At 35.6% G+C, this 28,000-nt stretch overlaps 1 protein-coding gene across 2 annotated transcripts; it reads left to right on the forward strand.

Moving 5' to 3' along the window:
* LOC129257111 (RUN domain-containing protein 3B-like) lies at positions 1-27,999 on the forward strand. 2 transcript variants are annotated; one of them, XM_054895365.2, is made up of 12 exons: positions 1-215; positions 8,180-8,295; positions 9,513-9,646; positions 11,116-11,201; positions 11,625-11,714; positions 12,738-12,818; positions 15,529-15,667; positions 16,299-16,402; positions 18,306-18,470; positions 21,307-21,502; positions 22,515-22,583; positions 22,991-27,999. In XM_054895365.2, exons 1-12 carry the CDS (start codon positions 133-135, stop codon positions 23,060-23,062), a joined length of 1,335 nt encoding a protein of 444 aa, XP_054751340.2. In that variant the 5' UTR covers positions 1-132; the 3' UTR covers positions 23,063-27,999. The 2 variants fall into 2 exon arrangements, 1 of the variants encoding a protein (XP_054751340.2); XR_010293104.1 differs by having other exon boundaries at positions 48-215; positions 21,307-21,513.
* The last annotated feature ends 1 nt before the right edge of the window (position 28,000 follows it).

Below are 28,000 nucleotides of genomic sequence, written 5' to 3' on the forward strand. Positions count from 1 at the left end.
ACACTTGCTGATCAAAGTTTCAATCAGGGTCTGTGCCTGCAGACTACACGGCTCGGATAAGAGCACGTATCGACGCGAGAAGACGACGGTCGTTGATCGGAATGAGCTTGTTTTTAAATCTACAATTCCAATATGAGCATACCAACCAGTAAAAGAATGGATGAAATCAAACGGCAGATGTCAGTCCATCGACAGAATCTACTTTGTGTTTGTCGGTAATATTAATGGAGCCTAACTAAAAACCTTAGTCGTTGCTCGTGCACTTCCGCACCCGTCGTGTCCGACGAAGGGAAGCACTTCCCCAGCGTTCCCCGCGCCAGCTGCGGCGGGAGATGGCTATGAAATTGATTTTGTCGGGCGGTGCGAAAGTGCACTAGTAACTATCTAGGCCTATACTAGTATATAGTCACGTATTGTATTACCGGACACTATTGTGATTCCGGACGCGAAAATGCGTTCGAAAACAATTTCGTACTGTAAGACTTCCGCAATTCATTTTCACAGATCAATGCAAAAACAAGGCGAAAAAATCAAATTTCTACCTTATTTATCTCTAAAATGACAGAAAATGCTTAAAATATCATATAACATAGTTTTGCATTAACAATTGAATGAATTGATATATTTTCTAACGGAAATATGGGCCTGATTTGCCGAATTTCAATCTCGTCGGCTCCTTCGATCGAATGATGAGGTGAGGTGTATTGTGGGTGATCGTCGACGGCTAGTTCTCAAGGTACCGTGCGCGAGGTTTACCGTGAGTAGAGCCGTCGACGATCGGCTGCGCATCGATAGAACTTGATGAGCGTCACGATACGAACGAGCACTGGAAAGTGCCATGAAACATGCAGCTAACCAAAAAATAAAAAATAAATTAAGTTATCAAACACGAATTTATTACCAACATCTGCTCAGATTCGATATAAAAAAAGCAAACAAAAAGTTAGAATTTATTCATGATATGATATAACAAGAAATAAATCACTGAAATTTACTCTCACATCATTATAATCAAGCCAGGATATCTTTACCCGTCCGGAGCGCGTCCGGAATCATGATGTAATTTGTCGCGCACGAAAATAATAGTTTTTCGTGGAGGGGTATGCGGCAAGTGCGATGCAAAGAAAATGGTTGGTAAATATAAAATAATTTTATCATATTAATAATTTTCATAAAATTTGGAATAGCAAGTGCGAATTTTTCTTGATTGTATTTCCTCTAGTTGTCATTTTTAAAGCACTGAAATAAAGGTGTCCGGCAATAGGATACACTACCATACAAATAATTAATGTTTATGAGTGCAATGGACAGAATACTTCATGATGTGAAAGATGAAATGATCCATTCAACAAGGTGTAGCCGAGTTGAATGGATCATTCATTTCATCATGTTCATCTTTCACTGAATAGTATTTATTAAAGGAGAATGAAACTCTTGGAGCAAGTTAGCTTTTGTGAAAGCAGAAAAATCAAAGAATAAGATCAACAAAAGTTTGAGTAAAATAGGACTAGCAATAGAAGAGTTATGAGCATTTGAATGTCGAGATCACTAATGCTATGGAGATCCTCCCATTGGCAATGCGACCAAGATCTATGATGTCACAGATGAACAACTCTCCCCTTTTGGACACTGAAAATATACCCCAAAACATCTCTTTTTGCTCATTCTAATCATATGACAAATGATTCATCAATGATATAATGTTGTGAAACCTCTGTACTTGTCCTCTCATAAAGAGAACACCTCACCTTGTGATAGACTCTATAAAAGTGAGAATATAAGTGAAATAAGTACTAAAGTAATGAGGGAGTTGTACGTGTGTGACCTCACAGATCTTGGTCGCATTGCCAACGGGAGGATCTACATGGCATTAGTGATCTCAATATTCAAATGCTCATAACTTATTATTCTTATTATTCATTCAATCTTCCTCAAACTTTCAACAATATGTTTCTTTGATTTTTCTCTTTGATATGGATTCAGCTGGTTTCAAGGGTTTCATTCTCCTTTAATTATAATATAGATTATAGTCCGGTCCAGATTTTAAAAATTGTGCTCAGAAAAAGTGCTTTTGAGTTTTGTGTTAATGCTGATTGAATTCAGGAGTGCTGAATCCAAAAATGCTGTTTGCCAAACTTGATTACGATGTTTCCACCCTCAAATCGGCCAAAAAAAAATGGCGGTATTTTGAATGCAGTTTCCCATTATGGGTGATAATATTTCAGACATTGGGGTTTATGCCTTCTTTTTTTATACCCAGGGTTGCAAACATAATGTATCTGAATAAATTTAGGGTATAGATTTCTATTTCATGAAACTTAGGATTAAACAAAGTCTAGTGAGACAGGTTATAGTAACACAAAGTTGTCAAGTATACCTGGAAATCCAACTTGGCGTCCAAAACGGCAGTCGTACCATCAACTCCAAAAATTAAAGTAAATCATCAAAAAGCTTTCAAGGCAAATAATGAATCAGGACATGTTTCCAAGATAGTGAGTGTGTCAGATGACCTTCCAAAATGGCATCTATAATGGATAATGTGACTTTGAAATGGTCCAAATTCATATCATATCCACCTGGTAGAAATAACTTTTGGGGTCTACCGAGAAAAAAATAAAATATAAAAACCATCATTTTTCATATTATGAAAAATAATGGTTCCAGAGAGAAAAATTACATTGGATAAATTTCAAGGTTTATCAGTGGTGAAGTTTTGCAAAAAAATCATGATGGCTTAACAAAATAGTTACTATTTCTTACAAATTTGGCTGCAAAGTGCATATACTTAATAGAGACATTTTTGTGTCTTTCTCATGATTTCAAGGGTCAAATGATATAGGTGAAAGCGAATTACAGGGATACACTGTTGTCCATTATGTCAAAAAAATTGAAGAACGCACCTAAAATTACATTCGAATTGGCCACCATTGATACAAAAAATGACAATACTTCATATCCCATCTAGCACCACTAATAGTATTTTGGTGCATCTGCTATGTTTTTAAGGCTTATACAGTCAGTCCGCAAGCCCTGAAAAAGTAGCTTCTTTTATCCAAGTGATATTCATGACAAGAGGGTTTTTGCATAGTTAATGAGCTTGGTGCGAACCAAAACACCTCTTTTTATTCGGCCATTGCTGCTCTAAATATTGACCAAATTTCATGTTTTTGGTATCTTTGTAAAGAAGAAGAATCATTCTTTTAGGTCATGTGTTTGGATTTTTAAAAGAATGTTGTAATATAGGAAAAACTTTTGATCTAAAACATAAAACAAAATATTTTTTTTCATGCAAAAAAAGTTGTTGTTTTCACACTTAATTTCTGTTTGGGCACAAATGATTTTTAAATCATGATAAAGCTGAAGATCTAAGCTTTAATATGATATAATTTTTATAAGAAGATGTATTTTAGATGGGTCAGCAGCCAGCTTTTCATAGGCCAAGTACATTTTGCAGCTCAAAAACAAGAATACTGCGCTCTGATTGGTCATAGAGACCACACGCCCACGCAAATTCCAATGTTCCCCACACTGGGCCTCTGCAAGGTCACACTCACCATGTGGTAATCTCTTCAAATTACCCGCGCCTGTTTGTTTTGAAAACAGTATTCAGCCAATCAGAACTCTGGATTTTATGTTACTCAGAAATTTCAGAAATCTCGTCTTGCATCTTGATGGAAATAACTGGCTGCTGACCCATCTAAAAGATGCCACATATCAAGAGTGACATTGTAAGAAAGTATAGAGTTTGAGCTTTCTAATGATATAAATAATGTTGGTGCCTAAAACACAAAATGTTGCACAATTTGCAAGTGAAAACAGAGGAAGAAAATTCTGTTTGATGCATCTTTTCAGGAAAAAAAATCACTTATTTATCAAAATATTTCATTAAAAAGAAATGACCAATATAAAAGGGTAACATTTACTCTTGCCCATGGTACAAAAATAATCAATATTACTCAGGGAGAAAGTGGTTAAATTCTTTGAGAAAGAAAGTCTCACAATTCACGAGATTTTGCAGGGACATGAATTCAGCCACGAGAGGACTTGGATAAATCTTGCTCATTTGCTCATTAACACAGGGGCTTGCGGACTGACTGTATAAAAATATGATTTACTAGAGTTTGTGACGTAATTAGATGGTGGTGCAACAATAAGTCAACATCTGAAAAACAAACTTTTAAAAATAAGGTACACTTTCACCTAAAAACTACCATAATTCACCAATAAGTATTTCAAGACATGTCATTTAAGTGCTTGGGTTTCTTGATTAGGGGACAGCATTAATTTTTTTTTAAACGTAATTTTAGAAGTAGCTTTGGACTTTTTACGACGAAAAGGGAAACTGACCTTCCTTGTTATTTGTCCCGATTTATTATTTAAGCCTTCAAACCGCAATAGTGTAGATTTTGTTCACCTAATTATTAAGCCTGAGTCGAATCAATTTTAAAATCAATGTCATCGAGCACAGGTGCAGATTTTGCAAAATCGGTGCATCGAAAAAAAAAATAGGTCGGCTGGCCAATTCGTTTGGTTCACACAATCATGAAAATAAACAGTAATGTCCAACTTGACTACTACTTACTTGATTTCCCCCCAAATTGAAACTGATTGTGTAATTATGATGCCTATTCACCATTAATTTGAAGTTTATTTCGATCATAGTTCTAGTCTTACTCATCTGCTCGTGCCGAGATAATATATGCACGATGAATTCATGAATGGAAGTCATCGCCATCGATCATGCATGCGCAGTACTGTGCTTTAATCAAACCAGAAAATTGATGCGATCAACGTAAAATAAACCTTGCTTTCATGAACGATATTAATATCATGACCATAGAACATTATTTACTTGTAATATTAAACAATAATTTGCATATTATTAATATGAATTTAGAGCTTGATGTGAAACGTTTCAATTTTCAATGACGGACATCACATGACAATCGACTCGAACATTGTCAACATGCAGAAACTCTATTCAAGATCGTAATATCACCATATAATAACATTTTACGTGACAAAACAGAGAAAATTGCGTTTGATATTTTTTCCATCAATTTGAAGCTAGTTTGTGCCCAACTTTGGGCTCTGATTTCATGAATGGAAAATATGTCATACGTCATCGAACGCGCATTGTGCTTCTTTTCTCGGAGACGTCCAGAGATGGAAAAAGAATTAAAATAATGCCAGTATAATACTATTAATACTTCCATATGAACATAACATACTTTGCTGACATCGTCAATATTTTTTAGTGTGGCCATAAGATCTTATTAAATCGTAATTATTTAACATCCAATAATAATTTATATGAATTTAGAGCTCGATCTGAGACATTCATATTTATTTCGATCGCATGCTCTTATGTCTAAAATAAAAAAAATGGATCATCATATCAGGATTAATTCTCGAACATCGTCACGGTCATAACTCATATTCCACAATCTTTCCTCACAATCGTTATATCAGCATTGAATACCAATTCAAATGACCATCCAGAGAAATTAACGTATGTATTCCCATTAATTTGGAGCTCATTTTGGATCCAACTACAGGCAAGTTACAGTGCTCTCTGCTGGTTGCACTTGTTTTTGCTGGCGCTGGCAAGCACTCCTGTCATTTCGGGAGAGTGAGTGTATGGGGCTGGTGTGTGCGCCTACTGCGTATGAAGGTGTAAAAAATGTGTAAGTAAAAAGATGAAAAATTCGAGGTTTCTTACCAGACCGATCTTGTGTAGATCCCTCGATCCATTTGTTTTGTAAACAAAGCAAATACAATAGGCTTGACTCTTGAACCACTTCGTTATGACGTACCTTCGATTAGCGATGTTACAAAATGCCGTTTTGAAGAACAATATATAGATAAATATCATCATTTAACAAATAATAACATTTAATACGTGATTATAAATATTTATAATTATTATAATAATTATTAATAATTAATATATATATTATATATATTCAGTGATTATAAGTATTTATAATTATTATATTATTTATTATCAAGTTCAAATTTCATAGGGAAATCCATCCATCCGGATGTAAAGGTCTCACTTATGCGTCTATGGGAAGGTTTTCAAGGCTCCGCGATGAAAAAGTATATGTAAAAATATTTTAAAATATTGTGGCGTAACCGGGCCCTGTCGGGGTAGCGTTCTGCCGTCGTGCAGTCTTCAGAACCCGGTCCACGCTTCTCACTTTTATATCTCTTTGGGGCAGGTTTGCTCACAAAAGTCTATTGTGCAACGTGGTACACTCTCTCATTCCTCTGAAATACACCAGATCCCCCAATCACTCACCCTAAATCATGCAAATGAAGCAACTTGGGAGATATTTAGTATATACGGTAGTTCAATTTGATTTATTCGGAGCTTACATCTTACAACCGCACGCCACCGCAGCTCCCAGCGAACTCACGTACTTCTCCAATAATCGCAAAGTATATCACAACATAAAAATATTGCCCTCTACGATTTAACTATGAGATACATCTGAAAGGTATAACTCATTATGCTACAATATCATCACGGAGTCCTCAAGGCTAGGTATAAGTATAACCTTGTTCTCTGTTAGTTACTACTCCATGTGTGGCAATGTAAGGTTGGCAATGTTTGGCTTATTTTCTCTTTTTCTTTGGGGCAAATGCTTGATTTTTTGGCACTGTCAGTTTCCAATACAGAGCATCGTACTGGGCCCTTAAGTGAATGTGATACTTATAATTTTTTTTTCTAGATTGAAAATAGAGAATGAAAAAGGAAAATTTTCTTGCTATATTACTTTCCACCAATAGAGGGCGTACACAAAAATATGCCCAAAATTCAAGGTTTTGAGTGTTTTGGTGAATACAAAAATTATTCCCAAGTTAATAATGAAAAATAAATTGCGACTGTATTGGAATTAGTAATTTTGGTCAAAAATGTGAAATTTTAATGATTTTTCAAAGTGTATGCTATGTACTGCATTGGCATACCATAGTCCTACCTGTAGATTCCCCACAGACAGAATGGTTGCAGTGAGCAAGTGGCCTAAGTTAGCCTAACAAGGTTAGACTTAGATAGCTGGCAGCCGTCTGTTTCAAGGAGTTTTTAAATATTTTTAAAAAATTTAAAATTTTTCCTCATACACAGACGGCTCGCGATCGTGCAGCCGCCATTAGGGGATTAACATTGAAAAATCCCTCTGCCGGGGCTCATCGATTTTTGTCTTTATTTCATAAAAATATTTAAAAAAAACTGGACCAAAATACAAATCATTCTATTTTGGCCTGAAATGCACCAAAACAGGAAAAAAATTACTTAAAAGGACATAAAACAGTGACTTCCTTTGGCTGTCGTGCGAGTTTGTCGTGCAACTCGCACTTCTCTGGTTTATCTGAACTTAATACATATACATATGGCCATTGAGTCCCTGTACAGATCGAGTAAGAACTTCGGTCTCTGTAATTGGTGAGTGAAGCCAATGGAGTTCAGTGGAACAACCAATATAATAGAGACCGAAGTTTTTGGTCTAGCCTAGACTAGTACTATTCTGTCCATTCCATGAATGAAAAGAACATTCATTATTTGGTTTATATGACACTAGGGGCTGTTATCATTGAGAAAATTCTCTGTCGATATCATGCAAAAATATCTTGCCGATATCGATAACTATCAACAAAAGAACATAATCAATATGCATTTTTTATGCATTAGACTCAATAGGTACCATATTTGTTAAATTTTATATCTGGGAACTTTGCAGATCTGTTTATATATTTTCACAGAGTGTAGTATACTCATTGCTGAATGTGAGAAAATTCATACTAAAATCTAGTTGTTCTAATGATAGTCTACTCTGATGTGAATTGCTTCTCAATCAGCAACTTTCCCAAAGCTAACATGGAGGGATTGACTCCTCCCCCCCATTCTCTAACCCAGTGACAATCCTCTCAGCACACTCAATCCGAAGTGATTATCACTGGGTTAGAGAAGGGGGGGTGTTCGGTCCCTCTGTGTTAGATAGTGGAAAGGTAGTCCCCTCTCAACATCCATTCTGGACTCGTGGCAAGCCCTATTTCAGGCTGGGTATTTTGATGAAAAATAGTGTTAGAACTTAGAACCACTGCGGGTAATAGGGGAGAATCCTCTACCCAAGTCACTATTTCATCTTCTTCATTATTCTGTTAATACATGTAGATTGTCAATAAAGGCACTAATTGCTCAGTCGCAATACCAGGCAACAGATGACTCCTGTCCTGAGTTCAAGAATTTTGCTACTATCATGGAGCACATACTTAGTCACAGACTTAAAGGTAATTTCCTTTCTATCTCTACCTAACGTATTCAATCATAATGGTTATTGGAAATCACATCCCTCTGTCTCAAACTGTACCTAGTAATCTATTCTCCCGAAATTTGGAAAATCTCATGCTAACTTGAATTCAAGTTAGCATGAGATTTTCCAAAAAACATTTTTTCTTTAGTTAATTGTAAAGAGATCTTCATGGTGATACCTCTTCACAATACATAACATGGTTCATTTCAGTTTAACTTTTTGGAATTGCAAAAAGAATTGTACAGAGAATCAAGCCTTAGCAAACAAGTTACTCTTGAACACAAAGCTATTATTCCTTCCTGAAATATTGCATTGTCTATTAAAGTGTTTGCAAAGTTTGTCAGATATAGTCTCTTTGTCCGGGGGGGGGGGGGGGTACTCGTATATATATTGCATACAGGGATAAGCCGATTCAATTGGTCGTTAAATCCTTAGGTATAGCTATTTTTCTGAAAAATAAGAATCCCCAGGAAAAGCCCCATAAATGTCTATGTTAGTCCCAGTCGAGAGTACGAGTACGAGACCCCAAGTCATGAATATTCATATCATGTAGTCTTGGGGTTTGGAACTGTAGTGGGAAAAATAATTTTGCAGCATGGGTCTGTATTTTGAGAAAAAATCCCTAGACATGGGTACCTGTTCACGGTCAAATGACGCTTAGAAATGGGTAAGGGTTTCAAGCCCCGAGCCTCACACCCCCGTCCAATCATAATCCAAGTACCCCTACCCCCCATCCGCCCCCATTTCTGTGTTATCAATCTGTGCCAATAAGTATTATATGGCCTGGATTGCTATAGGTGAAATATTAGCTATTTCATTAGAGATTGTGGTTTGGTGCCCTATGCTTTTTAAATTTCTTAACAACTTTCTACTTGTCATATTGGCATGGTTACAAATTCTGACCATACTAAAGTTTGACACCTTCAGATGAAATCATAATGCCATTTCCCCCGTTTTGTGGGGCAACTATGAATAGTTACATTATCATCAATAGGTATATGTTCTAATGTTCATTGGTGTTGAATTTAGAGTAAACTCATCAATAAATCAGGGGCAAAAGAAAGAAAACTGTTTCAAATAAGATAATTTATTTTACCATGCATGCAATAACTATATCCTATGACATACATATTACTAAAATGATATTTCATGACATATGTTTATTTCATATTTTTTGTTATTATTTACGTATAGGTCAGGTGACATGGTTTGGTTTAGAGGAACCCCGTGACTTTTGGCATTTCATCCGAGTTGTCTGCGGTAATACACATGATGGTTGCATTGGTAATGTGGCTCATATGGAGTCGGTGCGGTCACCCAAGGCAAAGGTAATTGTTGTACTGAGAATTTGGAGAACATTGACAATTTTTTTTTTTACATTATTTTGAGACACATGAAGTAAGATATTGCATGTATGAGTATTTTCCGCCTTTTTAATTTGCATTCATTTCTAGAAATGAATTAAGTTTTTCTATTGACTCACTTATGATTCAGTTACTCATATAGCCATTTATTGAATGATGTGGAACTTTAGCCCCGTTAATTTACTGAAATTGTATGGGAATCGCTTTCAGTATTTTGAATGCCATACATGTAGTTTCAATGCTTATTGTCTCGCCTGCATAGCAGAGCGAGACTATAGGCGCCGCTTTTCTGACCATGTTGGGGGAATCAATATCAAAATCTTAACCAAGGTTAAGTTTTTAAAATGTTGTCATAACTTCGAAATTATATGGACGTAGTTCATAAAACTTAGACATAAAGGTAATAGTGTATCACTGAAGGTCCTGCCTGAGTTTCAGGTCACATGATTAAGATCAAAGGTCACTTAGGGTCAATGTACTTTGGCCATGTTGGGGTTATTTGAGCAATTGTCATCATAACTTTAAAAGTTTATGGATCTAGTTCATGAAACTTGGACATATGAGCAATCAAGTATCCTTGAACATCCTGTGCGAGTTTCAGGTCACATGACCACAGTCAAAGGTCATTTAGGGTCAACAAACTTTGGTAATGTTGGGGGTATTTGTGGAACTGTCATCATAACTTTAGAAGTTTATGGATATAGTTCATGAAATTAGTTCATCAAACATAAGAGCAGCAATGTATCCCTGAATACCATGTGCACGTTTCAGGAACATGGCCAAGATCAAAGGTCATTTATAGGTCAATGAACTCTGGCCGTGTTGGGAGTATGCTTTCAATTGGCATCATAACTTAGAAAATTTATGGATTTAGCTCATGAAACATCGACATAAGGGTAATCAAGTATGAATGATTGTTTTGCGCATGTCTTAGGTCACATGGTCAAAGGTCATTTTGGGTCAATGGACATAATATTTTATTATCATATTGGTGTTTTCTTCTGTGAATAATTCATTAGATGTTTTCAAAGGCAGCACTGCTGCTATATCGAATTGCGTAATGCAGGCGAGACTGCCAGAGGCGTTCCACTTGTTTTAATTTTAGATTTATGGAAGAAATCAGACAATTTTGTGAAGTTACAGACTGCAGTGCCCGGCTGCTGCTTCGGCTTAACCATATTGACGCATATTATGATTTCTGTGGCACTGTTGAGTTGCCACTGAGTTGCCACTAGCTCAGATGGCTCTAGTTTAGAAACTGCAAATAATTTTGAGAATTTTAAAGTTTCTACTTGCTTCACAAAGCACTAAACTCACAATTAATGTACCTCAAATATTTCAATGTTTGCATTATATGAAAGTTTTTTTTTTTTAGATTATGAAATATGACTTAAACAAAGCTTCTTTTGTTTTAAATTATACTGTATATACAGGGCAGAGCATGGCTGCGGATGGCTCTAATGGAGAAAAAACTTGGAGATCACATTGCAATTGCTTTACAGAATGACAAAGCACTGAGGTATAACAGCACAATATTCTGTTAGTGTAGTCACAATGTGTGTTGGCAATCACAAGACACTGTAAAAAAATAGAATCTAGGTAAACTGAAAATTTTAGCATCTTTGTCAGTTGATATCTGTAGATTCTTTTATTTTTTCTTCCATGTAAATCTATGATTATTTTTATGTTTTATTTCATTGTGTTTGTTTCAATGACTTATTTCTGAATTCTATATTTCTGTAATGCTCGAAAACACATGATGCAATATAAACATGTACATGTTCTTTTACAAAATAATTGTTCGATAAAGCATGTTTGAGAAATACATATGGGTAATGTTCATTGAAGATGAATAATAATTGTATCAAAACAATTTTTTTTGCATTTGGAGGAGGGTACATGTATATTCATTCCATTTTTCCCCTATCACTTAATTTTGTAGAGCTTTTTATAGAGAAGGAGCATTCGTTAGAAGTGAAGAGGCTCAGATATTGGTTCAATCTCTCCAGTCCCTGCACTCATTAGACTTCAGGTAAGTCCAATTACTATCACATGATCAAGTTAGAAGTCATATAGTAATTTGATATAATTTTATTTATTGAATTTGTGCATTTCATAGTACATTCTTCACCAACATTCATTATCATGAGGGGCTTTTTTTGCACATGCCCTGAGTGAGATAGAAAAATCAAAGAAAGGTTTAACTCCTCCATGAATTCTAAGTGGAGGTAACAATGATGATTAATCAGTAGAACTTTAAGTTATATCCTACATAACCTTTAATGTCAGTGGAGTTTTTAATCACTTTGAACAAAAAATACAGATTAATGCAAAATTGAGTACACTTTGGTTAACCAATCTTAGGATTAGCATGGACGAATGCATTAAAATAATGGCACAATGTGTACACTTGTATCGTAAAACACACAAAGTTTGATTCATTTAAGAGATAGGTTTGAGAGAGTGGTTATAGCAAGCAACCAGAGGACCGACGGCTTAAGTTCCTCTCCGAAGGACTTGATAATGAGGATGAATGCTTTACCAAATGGCACTAGCGCACCAAGTGAGAATCGAACCTTGGTCACCCCCGCTCTACTGACTAAGCTATCGCGCTTCTCATGTCATAAGAAGCAATTTTTTTTTTGTATGCACAAACATGCTTGAGGACATTCTTCCAGCCCAAAATTAACACATTCCTAGTCAATTGCTGCTTGTGTTTATTTTTTGTGTGTGTGTGTTGACTAACTCATTCCAGTAATTGATTAATAATAGCCTTGGAGTAACTGTGCTTGGTGCTCTACCCACTTAATATTATAATACTGTATTGCTTAAAGATCTAAAATATGTTGCCCTCCTTCTCAAAAGATGACTGTAAAAAAGTTGGAAGTATAGTTAGCATTCCTAAGATCTTTACCCATCATATTCCCTTCAACATGATTATTTCAGTTCTTGGGGGAATGGGTTTGAAAACTGGAAAAAAAAGAAATGTAGATACTTGAGAAGATTTAAGCATCACCTATTTTGTTACATTGCCATTCACATTTTGATATTTCAGCTGCTGTGTGAAAGGAGAGAAGCTAGAAATAGGAGTAGCCAGTGTGATTGACTATGCACAGTTTCTCAAGACCCAGCTAAGGTACAAGTACAGTTTAAAACGCATAGTCAGCTCCATTATGGACACTAGAGCAATAATATTACAGCAAGTTTGTTCTGTTCATTTGTTTTCATTGTGAAGAGGAGTGAAATGTTAACTCAGTGTGGAATTTGAAAGAGGAAGTGACCGTTTACACATTGACATTATCCATTTTACAGTAGGAAATAAGGAAGTGGTGTATTTTATATAATGTAAATGATAAGCAGGAAATATTATTATGGTAACTTTGAGGTAATTTATAGGCCTGGGTATGAACAGACGGAATACCGGAATCCGTCCAATGTGTGTGGGTTCCGGTTTTGTTTTTTCCTTTCCGGTATTCTGATAAATCAATGTAATACATAACAAAGAGTTTTTAATGACTTTTATGTTGTCGTATTATTCTATGTAGTATCATCGTGGGGTATAAACAGTAATATTTGCTTACATCTTGAGGCATTGCAATCTATTCGATCTGCAGTTTCGTTATCATATCAGCAGTGGTATTCCATTGCAAGCTCTCGCTGAGCAGGCAGCCAATGCATAAGGCAGTGCTGGCATGGCTTCAGCTGGGCAGCTGCGCTTTGGTTTGTCATGTCGCGCCGCACCAAACTGTAACACATATTGAAAAATATCATTATCAAATTTGCCAAAAATTTGAGATTATTGCGGACAGTTTGCTTGGCGCGAACAAATTCTGAGGAAATATCGAGCTAAAAATGCTAATATCCCCATCCAATAACTGCTGTAAATGCTCGCACACAGCTAGCTGTTTATGTTCGTATCATGATTACAACTATTAAATATAAATGCCCTCCTTAGCCAAATACATTATAACATCCAAATGAAAAGTCAGACGATGATGAGTTTTTTTAGGGTGTTAAATCCGTTCAATCATAACAGCCCTTTGTAGGGCTACCACATATCCAAGAAAGAATTTGCCTATTTTATTGTTAATTTGTTATTTTTCTAAGTTATATATTTCTTTCCAAATAAAACATAGGGGGGCCTAAACAAAGCAAAAAATCAGCCGCCTTATTTTTCTATCTTTCTCTTTTCTTTTATTGCTCTCTCATTTTGCTCGTGTATTTACCCCCTCAAATGAAAGAATCACCCTCTTCTTTTCCTCTCACTTTTTCTATTATCCTTTTATTTCTCTGAATTATCACACTCTCTCTCTCTCTCTCTCATTTTGCTTCTTGTCTTTTTCCCTCTCAAATGAAGGAAGAATCACCCTCTACTTTTCCTCTTTCTCTATTTCTATTTCTCTTTCTCTGAATTATTGCGCTCTCTCTCTCTCATTTTGCTTCTCGTCTATTTCTTCCTCAAATAAAGTTTCTACCAGTACTTGTTTATTAAAAACGTACAATGGCATCTTTTATCAACAAATCCTCATTTGTCATCTATCTTCTGACGTCTTTCTTGTCATTGATGCTCTTTCTATTCCTGTCAGAAAAAAGAGGTTTATTGGAATATGAAAACAGTATTATGACTTTCAGTTTTAAATAGCCGCGGCGGCTTGAACCTGGCGCTTGCCCGTGCGTGGGTAATTGCGCGAGCCTAGCACTGCCGAAAAAGCCGCGAGCTGTTCCGCCCGCCAGCGTTGCAGATGGCCTGTGAGCTGCTAGCGGTGCGTCATTGACATGTTTGACTCTATGCTTTCAAGAGCAATAATTCCAGGTCAAGGTAGACAAAATGTCATATTTATTTCTTTGTCTTTATGATCAAATTTCATCATATCATACTAAAATTTTCTGCTATGCGAAAGGCAACTGCTTGAGCTTATTTTGGCCATGACTTTTTTTTTTCCTGAAGTAAGGCAGAAATTGGGGGTGCACCTTAACTTCTTTTGTACTTCCCCCTTCGTGAATTCATTTATCGGGATGCTGGATTCTGACCGGCACGACACCGGGGGATTCCGGAACAAAAACATTCTGGCATGACTCGGGCCTAGTAATTTATGATATCAATGAATTCATCATTGCCTTTGTGTATTGAACATGTCATACAACTGTAAATCTAGAGACTACAATGTATGAAATATTGGAAATCATTATTTAGGAGTGTAAATTTGAAGTAATATTATTCTTGGAAAAAGAGTTGTTGCTAAAGAGCTATGCAATACATTGAATTTTTCTCTCCAAATTGAAAAAAAGTCGCATTTGTGTATGATGGTTTTCACTTTCATTTTGATAGTTCTGTACATGCCAGGAAAATTTAGAGATTTCTTGCAATTTCATGAGTATGTAAATATGCCATGACAATAAATACAATAATTCATTGAACATGATAATGATGAAGTTAACCTGGTGAGGGTTGGGGGAGGGGGTTGTCACTGTAACATTGGTTCAGTGACTTAGATATTTTGTACTGAAGATTATGATTTAAAGTACCGTACTGTAACAATGGCCATTTTCCATATTTCATCTATTTTTGAAGAATCTTCATAATTCAAAAAGGTTAAATTTGCAGGAGAGTCACAATATCCAATTACATAGTCTTCCCTTTTGACATTGACAATGGCTCCATTATTTCAAGGTAAAGAGATAGGATTTAGACAGAACATCACTTGATATATTGTTTATTCCATAAAATAGAAAACAAAAGCAATTATTTCCCAAACAACAACTAGATGTTATTGTCCTAAAGTCAATTAATATTTTCTTATATTTGTGTATTATAATGCTGTAATTGATTGTTGAATTTCTAATAGTGATGATGATAACCAAGAAGCTTTAATGAAGGATCAGCAACTCTTTGCACCCTCTCACTCACCAAGGGGAGATGGGTCGTCTATGAATGAGAAACTTTTACAACTGCAGAATCAATACAGAGTAGCATCAGCTCAAAAGGTAAAGGCTTGCAATATGAACACAAAGTCTGTATAAGTTTGGGGTAAATTTAAAGATTATTAATCTACAAATAGCAAATTGGTTGTTAGGTAACACAAGGGAGTGTTTTTTTTTTCAAACAGTTGAGTTACTCAAACACCTCTCTTCATTCTATAATTCTGCTATATAGCTCAATAAATATTAATTTACCTCCTTTATTTTTTTAAATTGAACTTCTTTGCTTTTCTTTTTTATGAAATGTTTTACTATTATATTTTTGAAATTGTATGTTTGTTAATATTGTATGTATATGATAGTACCAAATTTTCATTGCTTGTGTGTAATTTCAGTAGCATGAAAAAGAAAGATGAGATGAAAATTGTACTTACATAAGAGAATATATGAATAAATTATTTTCATGTTTACCACTTAAAATTAATGCATTTCAGATTTTCAGAATACATCGACAAATAATCCCAGCAGTTTGTGGCTATCATACGTTCAATGATAATAATTATTTATCATCTATTATTATGATGTTGAATTAATGGTTTAATTAATTATTTCAGGGGAAATTGGTGTTTTAGATTTGTCTTTGTGTATTAATGAATTTCACAAATTCTGATTTATTATTTTTGGGGTTTGTTTGCAGGATTATATGGAGGAGACAGCCAACCAGAAGGAACAACAGTTGGTTGAGAGTAGAAAGAAAATACAAACACTGGAGAACCTGGTTATTCAGTTACAAGAACAAGTGTGAGTTTTTAGATGACTCACTGTAATTCTAGCTTTGAATGTCAGGACACATGTTTTAAAGGAGACAAAGGGGAGATATGATCACTGTTTTATAAACTGTTGAATGGAAAGTTGGGGGTCTCTAGTGACATATTTTCACACCAGCAATCCATTCACAGTCAGACCGCAGGTCCCTATGCTAATGAGCAAAAAGGCCAGATTCATCCAAATCATCTCGTGGCTGAATCCTCCTCCTTGCAAAATCTCGTGATTCATGAGATTTTCTTTCTCTAAGAATTTACCTGTTTTAACCTCAAGTTAAATGAAATATTATTGCCCCATCAGATAGAGTAAATGTTACTCTTTTATATTGGTCATTTATTTTGTATACAATATTTTGTTAAATAAGTAAATTTCTGGCCTGAAAATGTGCCTCAAAACTGAATTTTTTTCCTCTGTTTTCTTTTGCAAATTGTGCAAAACTTTTTATTTTGAGCCTCAAAGATATCTATATCACCATAAAGCTGAACTTCTGTACTTTCTCACAATGCCACTCTTGATATGCGGCACCTTTTAATCGGGTCAAGATCACACTTTTCCCACCAAGGTACAAGACGAGATTTCTGAAATTTTGTACTTGCATGAAATCCAGAGCTCTGATTGGCTGGATAAGGTTCACAGAACAACAAGCGAGGGGTATTTGTGGAGATTACCACATGGGAATTTTGACCTTCCCATGAACCCAGGCACTTGAACCGTTGGAATTTGTCAGTGTGTGGTCTCTTTGACCAATCAGAGTGCAGTATTCTTGTTTTCAAGCTGCTTTATGTACTTGGCAAATGAAAAGTGTGATCTTGACCAGATTAAACCAATTCTTATTTTGAAACCTATATCATTTTAAAGTATACATATTCAGCTTTATCATGATCTAAAAATCATTTGGGCTCAAACAAAAATAAAGTGTGAAAATAGCAGCTTTTGTCAGGTGAAAATAATTATTTTGTAGCATAATTTAGATCAAAATTTTAACCTATATTACAAAATCTTTGAATAAATTCAAACACATGACCTGAAAGAATGATTCTTCTTCTTTACAATGATACCAAGTTCATGAAATTCGATGCACAAGTAGAGCAGCAATGACCGAATGAAAAGAGGTGTTTTGATCCGCATCATGCTCATTAAATATGCAAACATCTCAAGTCATGAATATCACTTGGATGAAAGAAGCCACTTTCTTGGGACCTGCCGTCTGACTGTTCAGCAACAAGAGGTCACAAGTACAAGCTTTTCACAAGACATACTTGGTTGGAAGTAAATTTTATAGCCAAAGAGTAGTTTTTGGTTGGAGCAGGCTGCCTACAGAAGTAGTGGAAGCTAAACCATTGGAGAGATTTAAATATCTGTTGGACAAGTTCTGGTGGGGGGGGGGGGGGTTATATTCACCATTTCTCAACGCACATAAAGATTCATAAGTTCAAATTGTGTAGATAAATTGCCAAATACCCGAAGAAAAGACTGGAAAATCTACAGGAGAAGTCCTTAATTTCCTTATCTGATGTGTCGTGTGATGTGACGATTGCCATGGTGGAAAATCTGCTTGTCAAATCAATCATGAAACTTAACCCCAAATCTTACTGTAACTTAAGTCTTTGGCATTTTATTATTCTGAATCAATAATCATGTAGCAGTGGTATCATCACCCTTATCAGAAACTGAAAACCAGCCTCATTGTTGAAGGAACAAATAGGGAATCATGGTGGATACAAATGTGTTTACTGTATCCCTGATGTGGTATATATTATAAATTCTGTAGCAGCAAGTGTTAAAGAGAATAGCATGGAAACTATTTAATTTGCCCCAAGTTTAATTTTAGAAACATTAGAATGAGTATTGACAATGTCATTTGAAATGTTTTATTCAGGGCGAGTTTGAAAGAAGCCCAGCTGATATCACGTCGTGAACTAGAAGAACATTTGATTGCTGGTCAGTGGCCATTACAGGATAGAATAAGGACTTGTACAGTGAGAACAGACCAAGATGAGATTGCATTAGACAGTATTTCAAGTCAACTTTCTCCTCTCGATCAGTAAGTTGTTGGGGGGGGGGGGGTGATATGTTATTTTTTATGGGAAATAGTTTATAAAGAATGTTCACTGGTATTCTTGATAGTATCCACGTCTCGTACCTTACTGTATTTTCCAGGAAATAAACCACAGTCGTGAATAAACAGCAAAACAAAAAAATGGCAAACCAAAGTTTATAGCATTTTTGGTCAGCCAATTTCACTGAAAAATCATTGAAAGATCAGAAGATATATTACTATTTTTGTATTTTGAAAAATGGTTTCTTCATTCTTTATCTTTATATTTCAAAGAATATAAATCATTCCTTTGTAGAATAATGAAAAAAGACCATGAAATGGCAATATTGTATATCAAAGTTATATTATAAAAAGGGAAAAAGTAAAAATGTTGAGAGAAAGAGGAGGAAAATAAATGAAGAATAAAGAACATTATTTATTGCCTTTTTTATAACTGATTAGGATCGATTACATGCATTTAAAAAACAAGTTTTCATCACAAAACAAGCAGGTTTTTTTTTTTTTTAAAGACCATGAAATGGCATTTTTTAATATCAAAATAATGGTATAAAAAGGGGGAAAAAATTAGATAAGAGAAAAAGGAGAAAAATAAATGAAAAATAAAGGACATTATTTATTGCCTTATTTTATAACCGATTACGATTGTGATGGATTACGATTACATGCATAATGTAGAGCATTTTCCTTTAAATACTTGAAGAAACTTAGTCAGCTTACTGATGAAACTTTATTGTTTCTTTGGATAAACCGCACCCGACTTTTCAATATTATAAAGCAGGGAAAAGGTGCAGTTTATTTACTGGAAAATACAGTAATCAGTAATGTATGAAGAAATGATGAACACCCAAATACAGATTTGGTGAAAGGGAAGGTTGTTGACAAGCGCAAGATTTTTGTTTATTTGTTTGTTTTGGCATGGGGAGTGGGAGGAAGTGGTATTCAAAATTCAAGGCAAGTAGGCAGAGATGATTATATCATTGATATCAGGGCGCGACGAACCCGCTTGCCCGCTTGCCTGGGGCAAGTGAAAATGACGTGCGGGCAAGCATTTCTCAAAGTCATTTGCCCGATCGGGCAACTGGTTGTTTTGGAAATAAAATGATAAAATATCAGTAGACCCTCTAAATTTCAATATCTTTTGGATAATCACAACTATCTCTCATATTATGTCAAACCAGTAAAAAAAAACAGTGGAAACTGATGTAAAATCAGCACCAAAAAACCGTGCCATCGCATCTTACATTCTATGTGTGCAATGACTGCGCATGCGCTACTATATGCCGATGCAAACCCCCCCCAAAAAAACACCAAAAGTGGCTAAAATTTCACATTTTGCAAAAATCCATGAAATGGCCATCTATTTTCCATATTACCTTGAAATTGTTTTGATTTAGTTGGAAACTACCGAAAAAATGAAGAATATTCAGCTCTTTCTTGACTCTGATTTATGATGTAACACTCGGTAAATGTTTTTTATTATTGTGGTCCCACATGTAGACTTTTATGGTGTTGATCAAACCCCCATGAAAGTCTACATGCGGGACTACAATAAAAAAAATATTGACCGAGTGTAACATCATGAAATGATGAAGAAAAGACAAGAGAGAGGAGAATATTCTTAATTTTCTTAAAAGTTTCCAACTAATTTAAAAAAAAAAAAATTCAAGGAAATATGGAAAATAAATTACCATTTCATGGATTTAAAGATGCAAAATGTGAAATTTTAGCCACTCCACTGTTGATTTTTTTTTTTTTTTTTTTTTACATCATAAAACGATCTTTTTCAGAGGCAATAAAGAGCTGAATATTTTTCACTGGCTTTCTTTATAGTTTCCAACTAAATCAAAACAATTATAAGGAAATATGGCAAACAGATAACCATTTCGTGGATTTAAAGATGCAAAATAAGAAATTTTAGCAACTTTTGGTGAAGGTTTTTTTTTTTTACCTTAAACGCCCATTTATAAATAGCGAAAAGTTTTTTCAAAATGAACGTAATGACTCAGGCCTACGTCGCTGAAAATAAACTTTTAAATGTGTGTTCTTTTATACTGTACATGATTCTCAATTGTTGTTATTTTGTATGACCTTTAAAAATAAGAATAGTGCCGTCATAATAAAAAAAAATTACAAAACAAATTGGGCAAGCAGTTTTTTCTATCGGGCAAGCAAATTTTTTCATCACTTGCCCGAAAGGGCAAGTGTCAAAAAATAAGTTTGTAGAGGCTTGATTGATATGATAATTGATACTTCAGTTTGTGCCTTGGGCCTACAGAATCACAATATTCCATATAGGTGAATTGTTTTAAATGTTTTGTAAAAAAATCATTAATATGGAATATGAATTTTCATGACATTAATCAGGTAAAATGGGGTCATTTTGATATGTTAATGACATTAATCGGGTTATTTTAACACCAAAATGATGCAGTATAACATCTTTGATGATTAACTGCAAGTGATTGTGAGAAGTCATTTTGTATTACAGGTGTACTCAAACTTTTGACTGAAACTGTATCAGATTGCAGTTAGAAACACATGCTTAATAGATATCAGCTACTTTATAAAGCTGATCGATCAACTGTGAAGTCATTGTGACATCATATATCAGAATCTGAACATGCACAACTAGGGTGTGCTCAAATATAACCATGAACTGTCATTAAGTATGCTTTAAAGCGATTACTAACAGGTGCCATATTTATCATACATTGTTTAATTATCTCATTGTGGGGGAAATGGTATGCCGTAAGTGGTATAATGATCGTATATGAGCTCATGTATCCATGTTTTAATATCCCTCTGTCTTGTCAAATAACAGATCAAGTATCCAGAGTTTTGGTCCTCCTTCTGTCCATCAGAGATCAATCAGTCCAATATCATCTAGCTCAGGAATATCAGCAACGGAAGGGTCAGGAGACCCAAGGACTGTCCCGTATTCTATTCCAAGGTTTGCTCGTAAGGAGAAGGAAGAGACACCCTCACTTGTAGCATTGGCAGGGTCTTTTACCTCACAGGTAAGTTCATTGTACTTTCAATTAAGTTTTCTAGCAAATTGAGGATGATATCTTCAAAAGCAATAAAAAAGCAAATTTTTCACTATCAAAGATACGGCAAGACAGGTGCCATGCAGCGTTTTGAAAAATAGTACCAGGGGATATCGGAGTTTCAGTGAACTGGATACACATTTTCTGAAGCGCCACACCCGTGATTCTAAAATGTCCACTCAGTTACATGTCAGAAAGCAACAATGCATGGAAGTAAAAACTGCAGCTGCACTGGCCTGGCTGTCAGGAGTTGCTCAATATTTGGCAGTTTTAGGCAATTGCCAGAGCGATTCAAAAGCACACAAGAGCAGAATCAACTCTGCTCGTCGCCCCCGTCTATTTTCAACGCTGCAATGCGCACACGATATATGACACATACTGATTGATTAAAATACAATAGAGCGCATCCTCTAAGCATCATTGCACCAATGCGGAAATTCCTTTTATAACGCATTGGAATTTAAGTACGACTTGAGTCACACTTAAATCTTTGTGAAACGCTCCCCAGGTGTCATGAATGAGGGATGTATTCAAAGGTTACAGAAGCATGTGTGACATGTGAGAAAAGTGAATTTTTTTTTTTTATTAGTAATGAATATAGCTTTGAAGCTGCTGAAAGCGATTATTCTTCAAGGTTCAAGGAAGCTAGACCAGTGTAATGATTGATAATTCAATTTGGTTTTCATTTGCTTTTGCAGATTTTGTTGTCTTTGCCATTTTGGCAGGATAATCCTTGAAGGTAGCCTCATTATTACAAATTACTGATCATATGCCCATTATCGATTTTCTTTAAATTCAGTTACATGTATTCTATTTTAGCACTGTACAAAAGGGATTGGCACTTTAAAAGTCATATTTTTATTTTCAGTTTCCTTGGAGATCAGTCATTGCTTAAATTTATGAGAAATGTATTGATGAGAACTCTATTCTATTTCATGTTTAGTTGTATCACTTGTATCATTTGGTTTTCTATTCCTTACAGTTAAGTGTGAGATCGAATGAAACAAATAGCTCTGGAATGTCAGAAAATCAACCTGTAAATTTAGCAAGGGTAAGTTACACCTCTATGAATGAAAACAAATATAAATTTCTATATTGTTATTGTGATTTTAGACTATAAAGAAAGCAGTCTTGAAAGCATTGTTCAGTTTATGTTTCATTTGTGATGATGGCATTATAAGGTGCATATTCATGAATGGCTTCTGAAGAAAATTATGCCCAAGAGTCATGACAAGGAATCTGCTGATTTCTTCCTTTTTTTTTTTTTTTGGTAGTTCTTTACCAAGAAATATTGCCATTCCATCACTCTGTGTTTATTTTATTTGAATATGTTGAATTTTATTATAAATTACACAACTGTCAGCATTTTAACATTTTTGTGCTCATGTCAACTTGTCAATTGAAATTGTCACAAATAGGTGTAATTATTTGCAATAATATATATTTTTTTTATTGCAGAACCTGTCTCCAGATTCTCTTAGTGCAGTCTCATTTGCATCAGCATCTGAAGCAAGTCCAATGCTGTCATAGTAATATCCTTCAGATTGAATTTACTATAGTTTCTATATCGGGTCCTAATCGTTATTTTATGCAAATTTGTGATTATTTATTAACTTTCTGTGCCCATTCAATCAATTCTCAGTATTAAGAAACAAGTTGAATGTGCATGAAGATAATGTCTTCTCTTTTCAAGATGTAGACTGATTTCCTGTCAAAAGCATAGAAACAGAATCAATAGTGTACACATTTCAATTCAAATTGAGTTTAGTATTTGTAAAAAAAATTAAATCTGGAAAAAAAATCTCATTTGAACAAAGACAGATCACTGGTTGTTTGTTTAGTTGTGCATTACTTACAAATAGCTTGATGAAACAGCCCCCGCATTTCAAAGTTTATCAACATAACATTCTAGAGTTTTTATCCAGCGAAACCTAGCAGCCATGTCTTTGAGGATTCAGCTTGGGTCATCACTGCCTTGCAGATCTGCAAAGTGTAATTAAAATAGCCAGGAAACTTCAAGTATAAAGAAACTGAATTCTGTTCCTAATGAATCAAGAAAGAAGTTAAAATGTGCATTCAGGAATGCACAAAGCCTCCACACAACATAAAGAATAATTGCAGACTATTACATATTAAGGAGATGTAGTCATAGCTCTAGGCACTGTTTCGGCCAAGCTAAAGGAATAACAGTCATTTTATATCAGCACATTCTGCGGTTTGTAAAATTATTGTGTGGACAAAATTATATGTTATGAGCAACTCCATGAAGTATATAATATAATATAAAGTATTTAATCTAACCCCTTCTTGAAATGATTTGTCTCTACTTGTCATGGCTCGAGCAGTTCATTACGTAGAGTTTAAAAAAAAAGAGTATTACTGGCTGTCTGTCTTGATAAATTCTTAAACTAATGGCAATGAATGCCTTTATCAAAGAGTTTCATCTGCTTCTAACTCATTCACATCCCCACAAGCAGTCTACAGTATCTATGAAGCAGTTAAGGTTGTTGATGATTTTAATTTGACATGGGTATTCTGAAAGGTAGTGATCGGATATATAGCATTTCCAGAAAAGAATCAAGATTATTACTTTCAAACAGTGTTGTTTATTCTGCTTCAGGAGTCTAAAATATGGGTTGCTGGTGGTGTTGAAGGTTGCATCTTGCTCTCGTTATCTTTTGGTCCGTTCTCTCTTTTCCTTTCAACCTTCTTCTGTATAGGATTCACCCCACCATGTTCTCACCAAACACTTACTGATATTCACACCCTTGAATACTGCTAGACCTCCATGATGTAGGTCCATTTTGTCCTCTTCTTTAGTCAAGTACATATTCAGTAACCTTGCTCGCATTTTCCACCCTCACTTTTCTGTATGTAGCTTTGGTATTTCCATGTACTTTGCAGCAAGGATTCTTGGTTAACTCCCTCTAGGTGATCTGCCATATTGACTAATAGGCAATGGGTATTTGGTTGCAGAAGGAATTCAGATTAAAAAGAAGATTGAGAAAAACAATCTAGGTAATCTTACCTTGTCACCTGGGATGCTTTTCTAAAGAAAATTTTTGCGTCAACGCCCATTTTTCTGACAATGTTGGCATCAGCACCATTTATTTTCTATTTAGAGTTTGAAGAGGATCAGCTATCACATTACGCAGCTAGAGTGGATTCATGATATTAACCCTCATCCTCCTGAGTGTTTTTTTTTTGTAAAATAGTTAACACAAAAACGAACCATTTCTATGTACATAATGACCTCTACAACATTCGACCTTTGACCTTGAGACCCCAAAATCTAATAAGATATTGTCCCTCTCATATGCATACATGAGCCAGATTTGATGATGATGTTGATCTGTCAAACAGTACTTAAGTTATCAAGAGAACAAAACAGGACAGATGGACGGACAACACAAAAAAAAATGAATATGACATTTTGATGTTTTTTTGTTTTCTTTTGCTAATTAAGGAAGAAAATAACTATTACAACATTCGCAGAATATTATTGGGTAGAAAAACAAATATTGTATGGTGGCAAACACCCCCCCCCCTTCGGTGCACCGTAATCATTGAAAGACTATAAAAATATATTTACCCTCAACTCAACTATTTATCCTCAACACACCTATGTGATGGAAAACAGACATCTTGAGAATGTGGACTCTTGTGGACTTAATGTTAGAAGTAGTTACTTCAGCATACGTATTATTACTTCATGGAATGCCTTGCCGGAATCACTTATATCTGCACGCAATATTGTCGCTTTCAAAAATGGCTTACATAAACTCTGGCAAAGCAAACAGTTCTATGTACCATGACGACATCCACGCACACACGCATCATGTATCAGTTTGCAATTTGTTATCCATTATGACTTCGTTGACGACCGGGAGATCTACAGGTTTACCTCACTCCCGTATACCAGATGATGATGATGAGGGTTTTTCTCCTTCACCATCAAAATAGCGAGTGAAGTGGTACTTCACCAAACTCGCCTCTTCCTGTGTCCATCTGGAGTATTTTCTCCCTGTAATTAAAACAACAACAAACTAGATGGATCTTTGACTGCGTGCAGTAGAAAATATGCCGTAGCCATCACTCAATTTTTATATTAAGCCTAATTTTGATTAACATGTTCTGAATTGATTCTCTATACTCTAAAAGATGGTCAACCAGATCTTGAAAAATCACAGAGCTATTTTATTATGAGCCAATAACAAGGTCTTAGGGAGTGTTGCAAGAAAATATTTGCGATCAATTGCAAATATTCTGTTGCAACTGTACAACTGATAGATCAACGTTAGCTGTAGCAAATCAGATTATACTTCTTATTTTAAGGAGCAGATTAGCAATCAATCACTAATTTGCAATTAACTACAAGACATATGAATGATTTAGGGACTAAAAATTGACTTGCAATTGTTTGCAAGTTTCTTGCAACACCCCATTAGACACCGTTCTCATTATACTTTCTAAAACTGGTTTACTGGAAAACGGTTCAGGAAACCAGTCTGGAAGATCGCTTTGCTAGCGTTCCCATTTGATCACTTAAAAGTGGTTTTCAAAACTACTTCATGTAAAGTGGTTTCGTTGCTATGGGAACACTCTCAATGGGGTGACATGTTTCACGCGAAATTTGAAACCGCAGCGTAGGCATTCTACTTACAGTGTGTGGAGTAGCGCGCTTGAAATGTGCGAAGATCGCTTCCCGAAGAAAGGTTGTGTCCTCATGCTAAAACCAGTTTAAGGCAAAGCGATCTTCAAAACTACATCGCGAGGTGGTTTTCTGAACCGGTTTGGAAGATAGCTTCGACCATTCTCATTACGTATTAAACTAGTTTCCCGTAAATTAGTATTAGGACGGTAATGAGAACGGTGTCTTACAGTCTTTTGAGCCCTGTGACCAATGACCTAATGGCCCCAAATCTATTGTCTTAATTGGCTCCTCAAGATACACACGTAGACAAAGTTTGTTGAGAATCAGTCAATCGGTTCTTAATGCATATTAATCAGTTCATTGGCTCCTCAAGATATGTACACATACCAAGTTTGCTGAGAATCCGCCAATGGGTTCTTGAGATGACGGGATCATGAGCCATTTTCGCATATATAATGAGCCCTGTTAAATTTCTTCTTCAGGTTACATCTGTCTCCTTCATGGTTGAAGATTCTTGCAGATGGTTTATTGGCATGTGTCTATGGCCAGGTTTAGGTGTGCGGTGCAAATATATATACAGTTGCAAGTAAAAAGTCCCATCTGGTTTAGCCTGAGACTGGCGGAAGGCTTTTTTAGAAGAGGCATCAATTTTGTTGGGAGGGAGAGCATTCCATACCTTGATCGTCCTCGGAAAGAAGGATTGACGTTGGTGCTCAGTCCTACAGTGTGGTATTTGACCTTATGACCATCTTCACAGTTCATTGGTTTCTCAAGATACATACATAAACCAAGATTGGTGAGAATCCGCCAATAGGTTCTTGAGATGGCACGATCATGAGCCATTTTGCATATATATATTTAGCCATGTGATCTTTGACATTTGACCTCAAAATCTAATTAGTTCATTAGCTCCTCAAGATACATACACATAACAAGTTAGGTGAGTATCCGCCAATGGGTTCTTGAGATATCGCGATCATGAGAGCGGGACGTATGGACGGACGGACATTCAGAAAACATAATGCCTCCAGCGACTTCGTAGTGGAGGCATAAAAATGGAATAAGTAGCTTAAAATTCATAAAGCAGCGTTCTGGAAGTGATTTGTTATATGCACTGGACCTCAATACCAAATGTCACAGAAAAGGGCCCACACAGGCAGGAAATCATCTCTGATCTGCATAGGGTTTTACCTAATACTATTTTTAACTTCATTTTTATAGTGCTGATTTTCCTAATATAATTTCCAGCTACTTAAAAACTGCTGAAGTCAAGTATGTGTGATTTAAAAAAACAAACGGCTAAAACGATCAGGCCGAAAATTTGTGTGTTGTCCATTGCATGCATATCTGTGTGCTGTACATGTCCATTTTGGTAGAACTAAGTAAATTTACTGTACTATCATTCTGGCATTTCCAATACCCTCCAGCAAAAAGCAGATCTTAAACCTATGACTGTTGAATTCTCAAAACTCCCACAGACTTAATATGAGGCAAACTCGATTCCCGTAGGCAAAGGGTTAAGTGCACTATAAACAACAACCTTTTCCAAGGATGCAAAGAAAACAAACACCACAAGTCCTATACATACCGCAAACTACCAAAGGAGGATGGTCCAAACCAGCCATTCTCAATTACTTTTTTTGAAGCGCCACATTTCATGTTGAGAATCTGTAATGCACCACTGTCCATTGCGCAAACCAGCAATGTATCAGCGGAGGGGGTTCAGAGGCCCCTGGTGGGGGTCGAGGGGGCAGAGCCCCCAGACGTTTTGGAATATGAGGCCTTTTAAATTGCCCAGAGGGGCTCTAATTAAT

The sequence above is a fragment of the Lytechinus pictus genome, chromosome 3 (genome assembly GCF_037042905.1).
Source record: "Lytechinus pictus isolate F3 Inbred chromosome 3, Lp3.0, whole genome shotgun sequence".
Classification (NCBI taxonomy): Eukaryota; Metazoa; Echinodermata; class Echinoidea; order Temnopleuroida; family Toxopneustidae; genus Lytechinus; species Lytechinus pictus.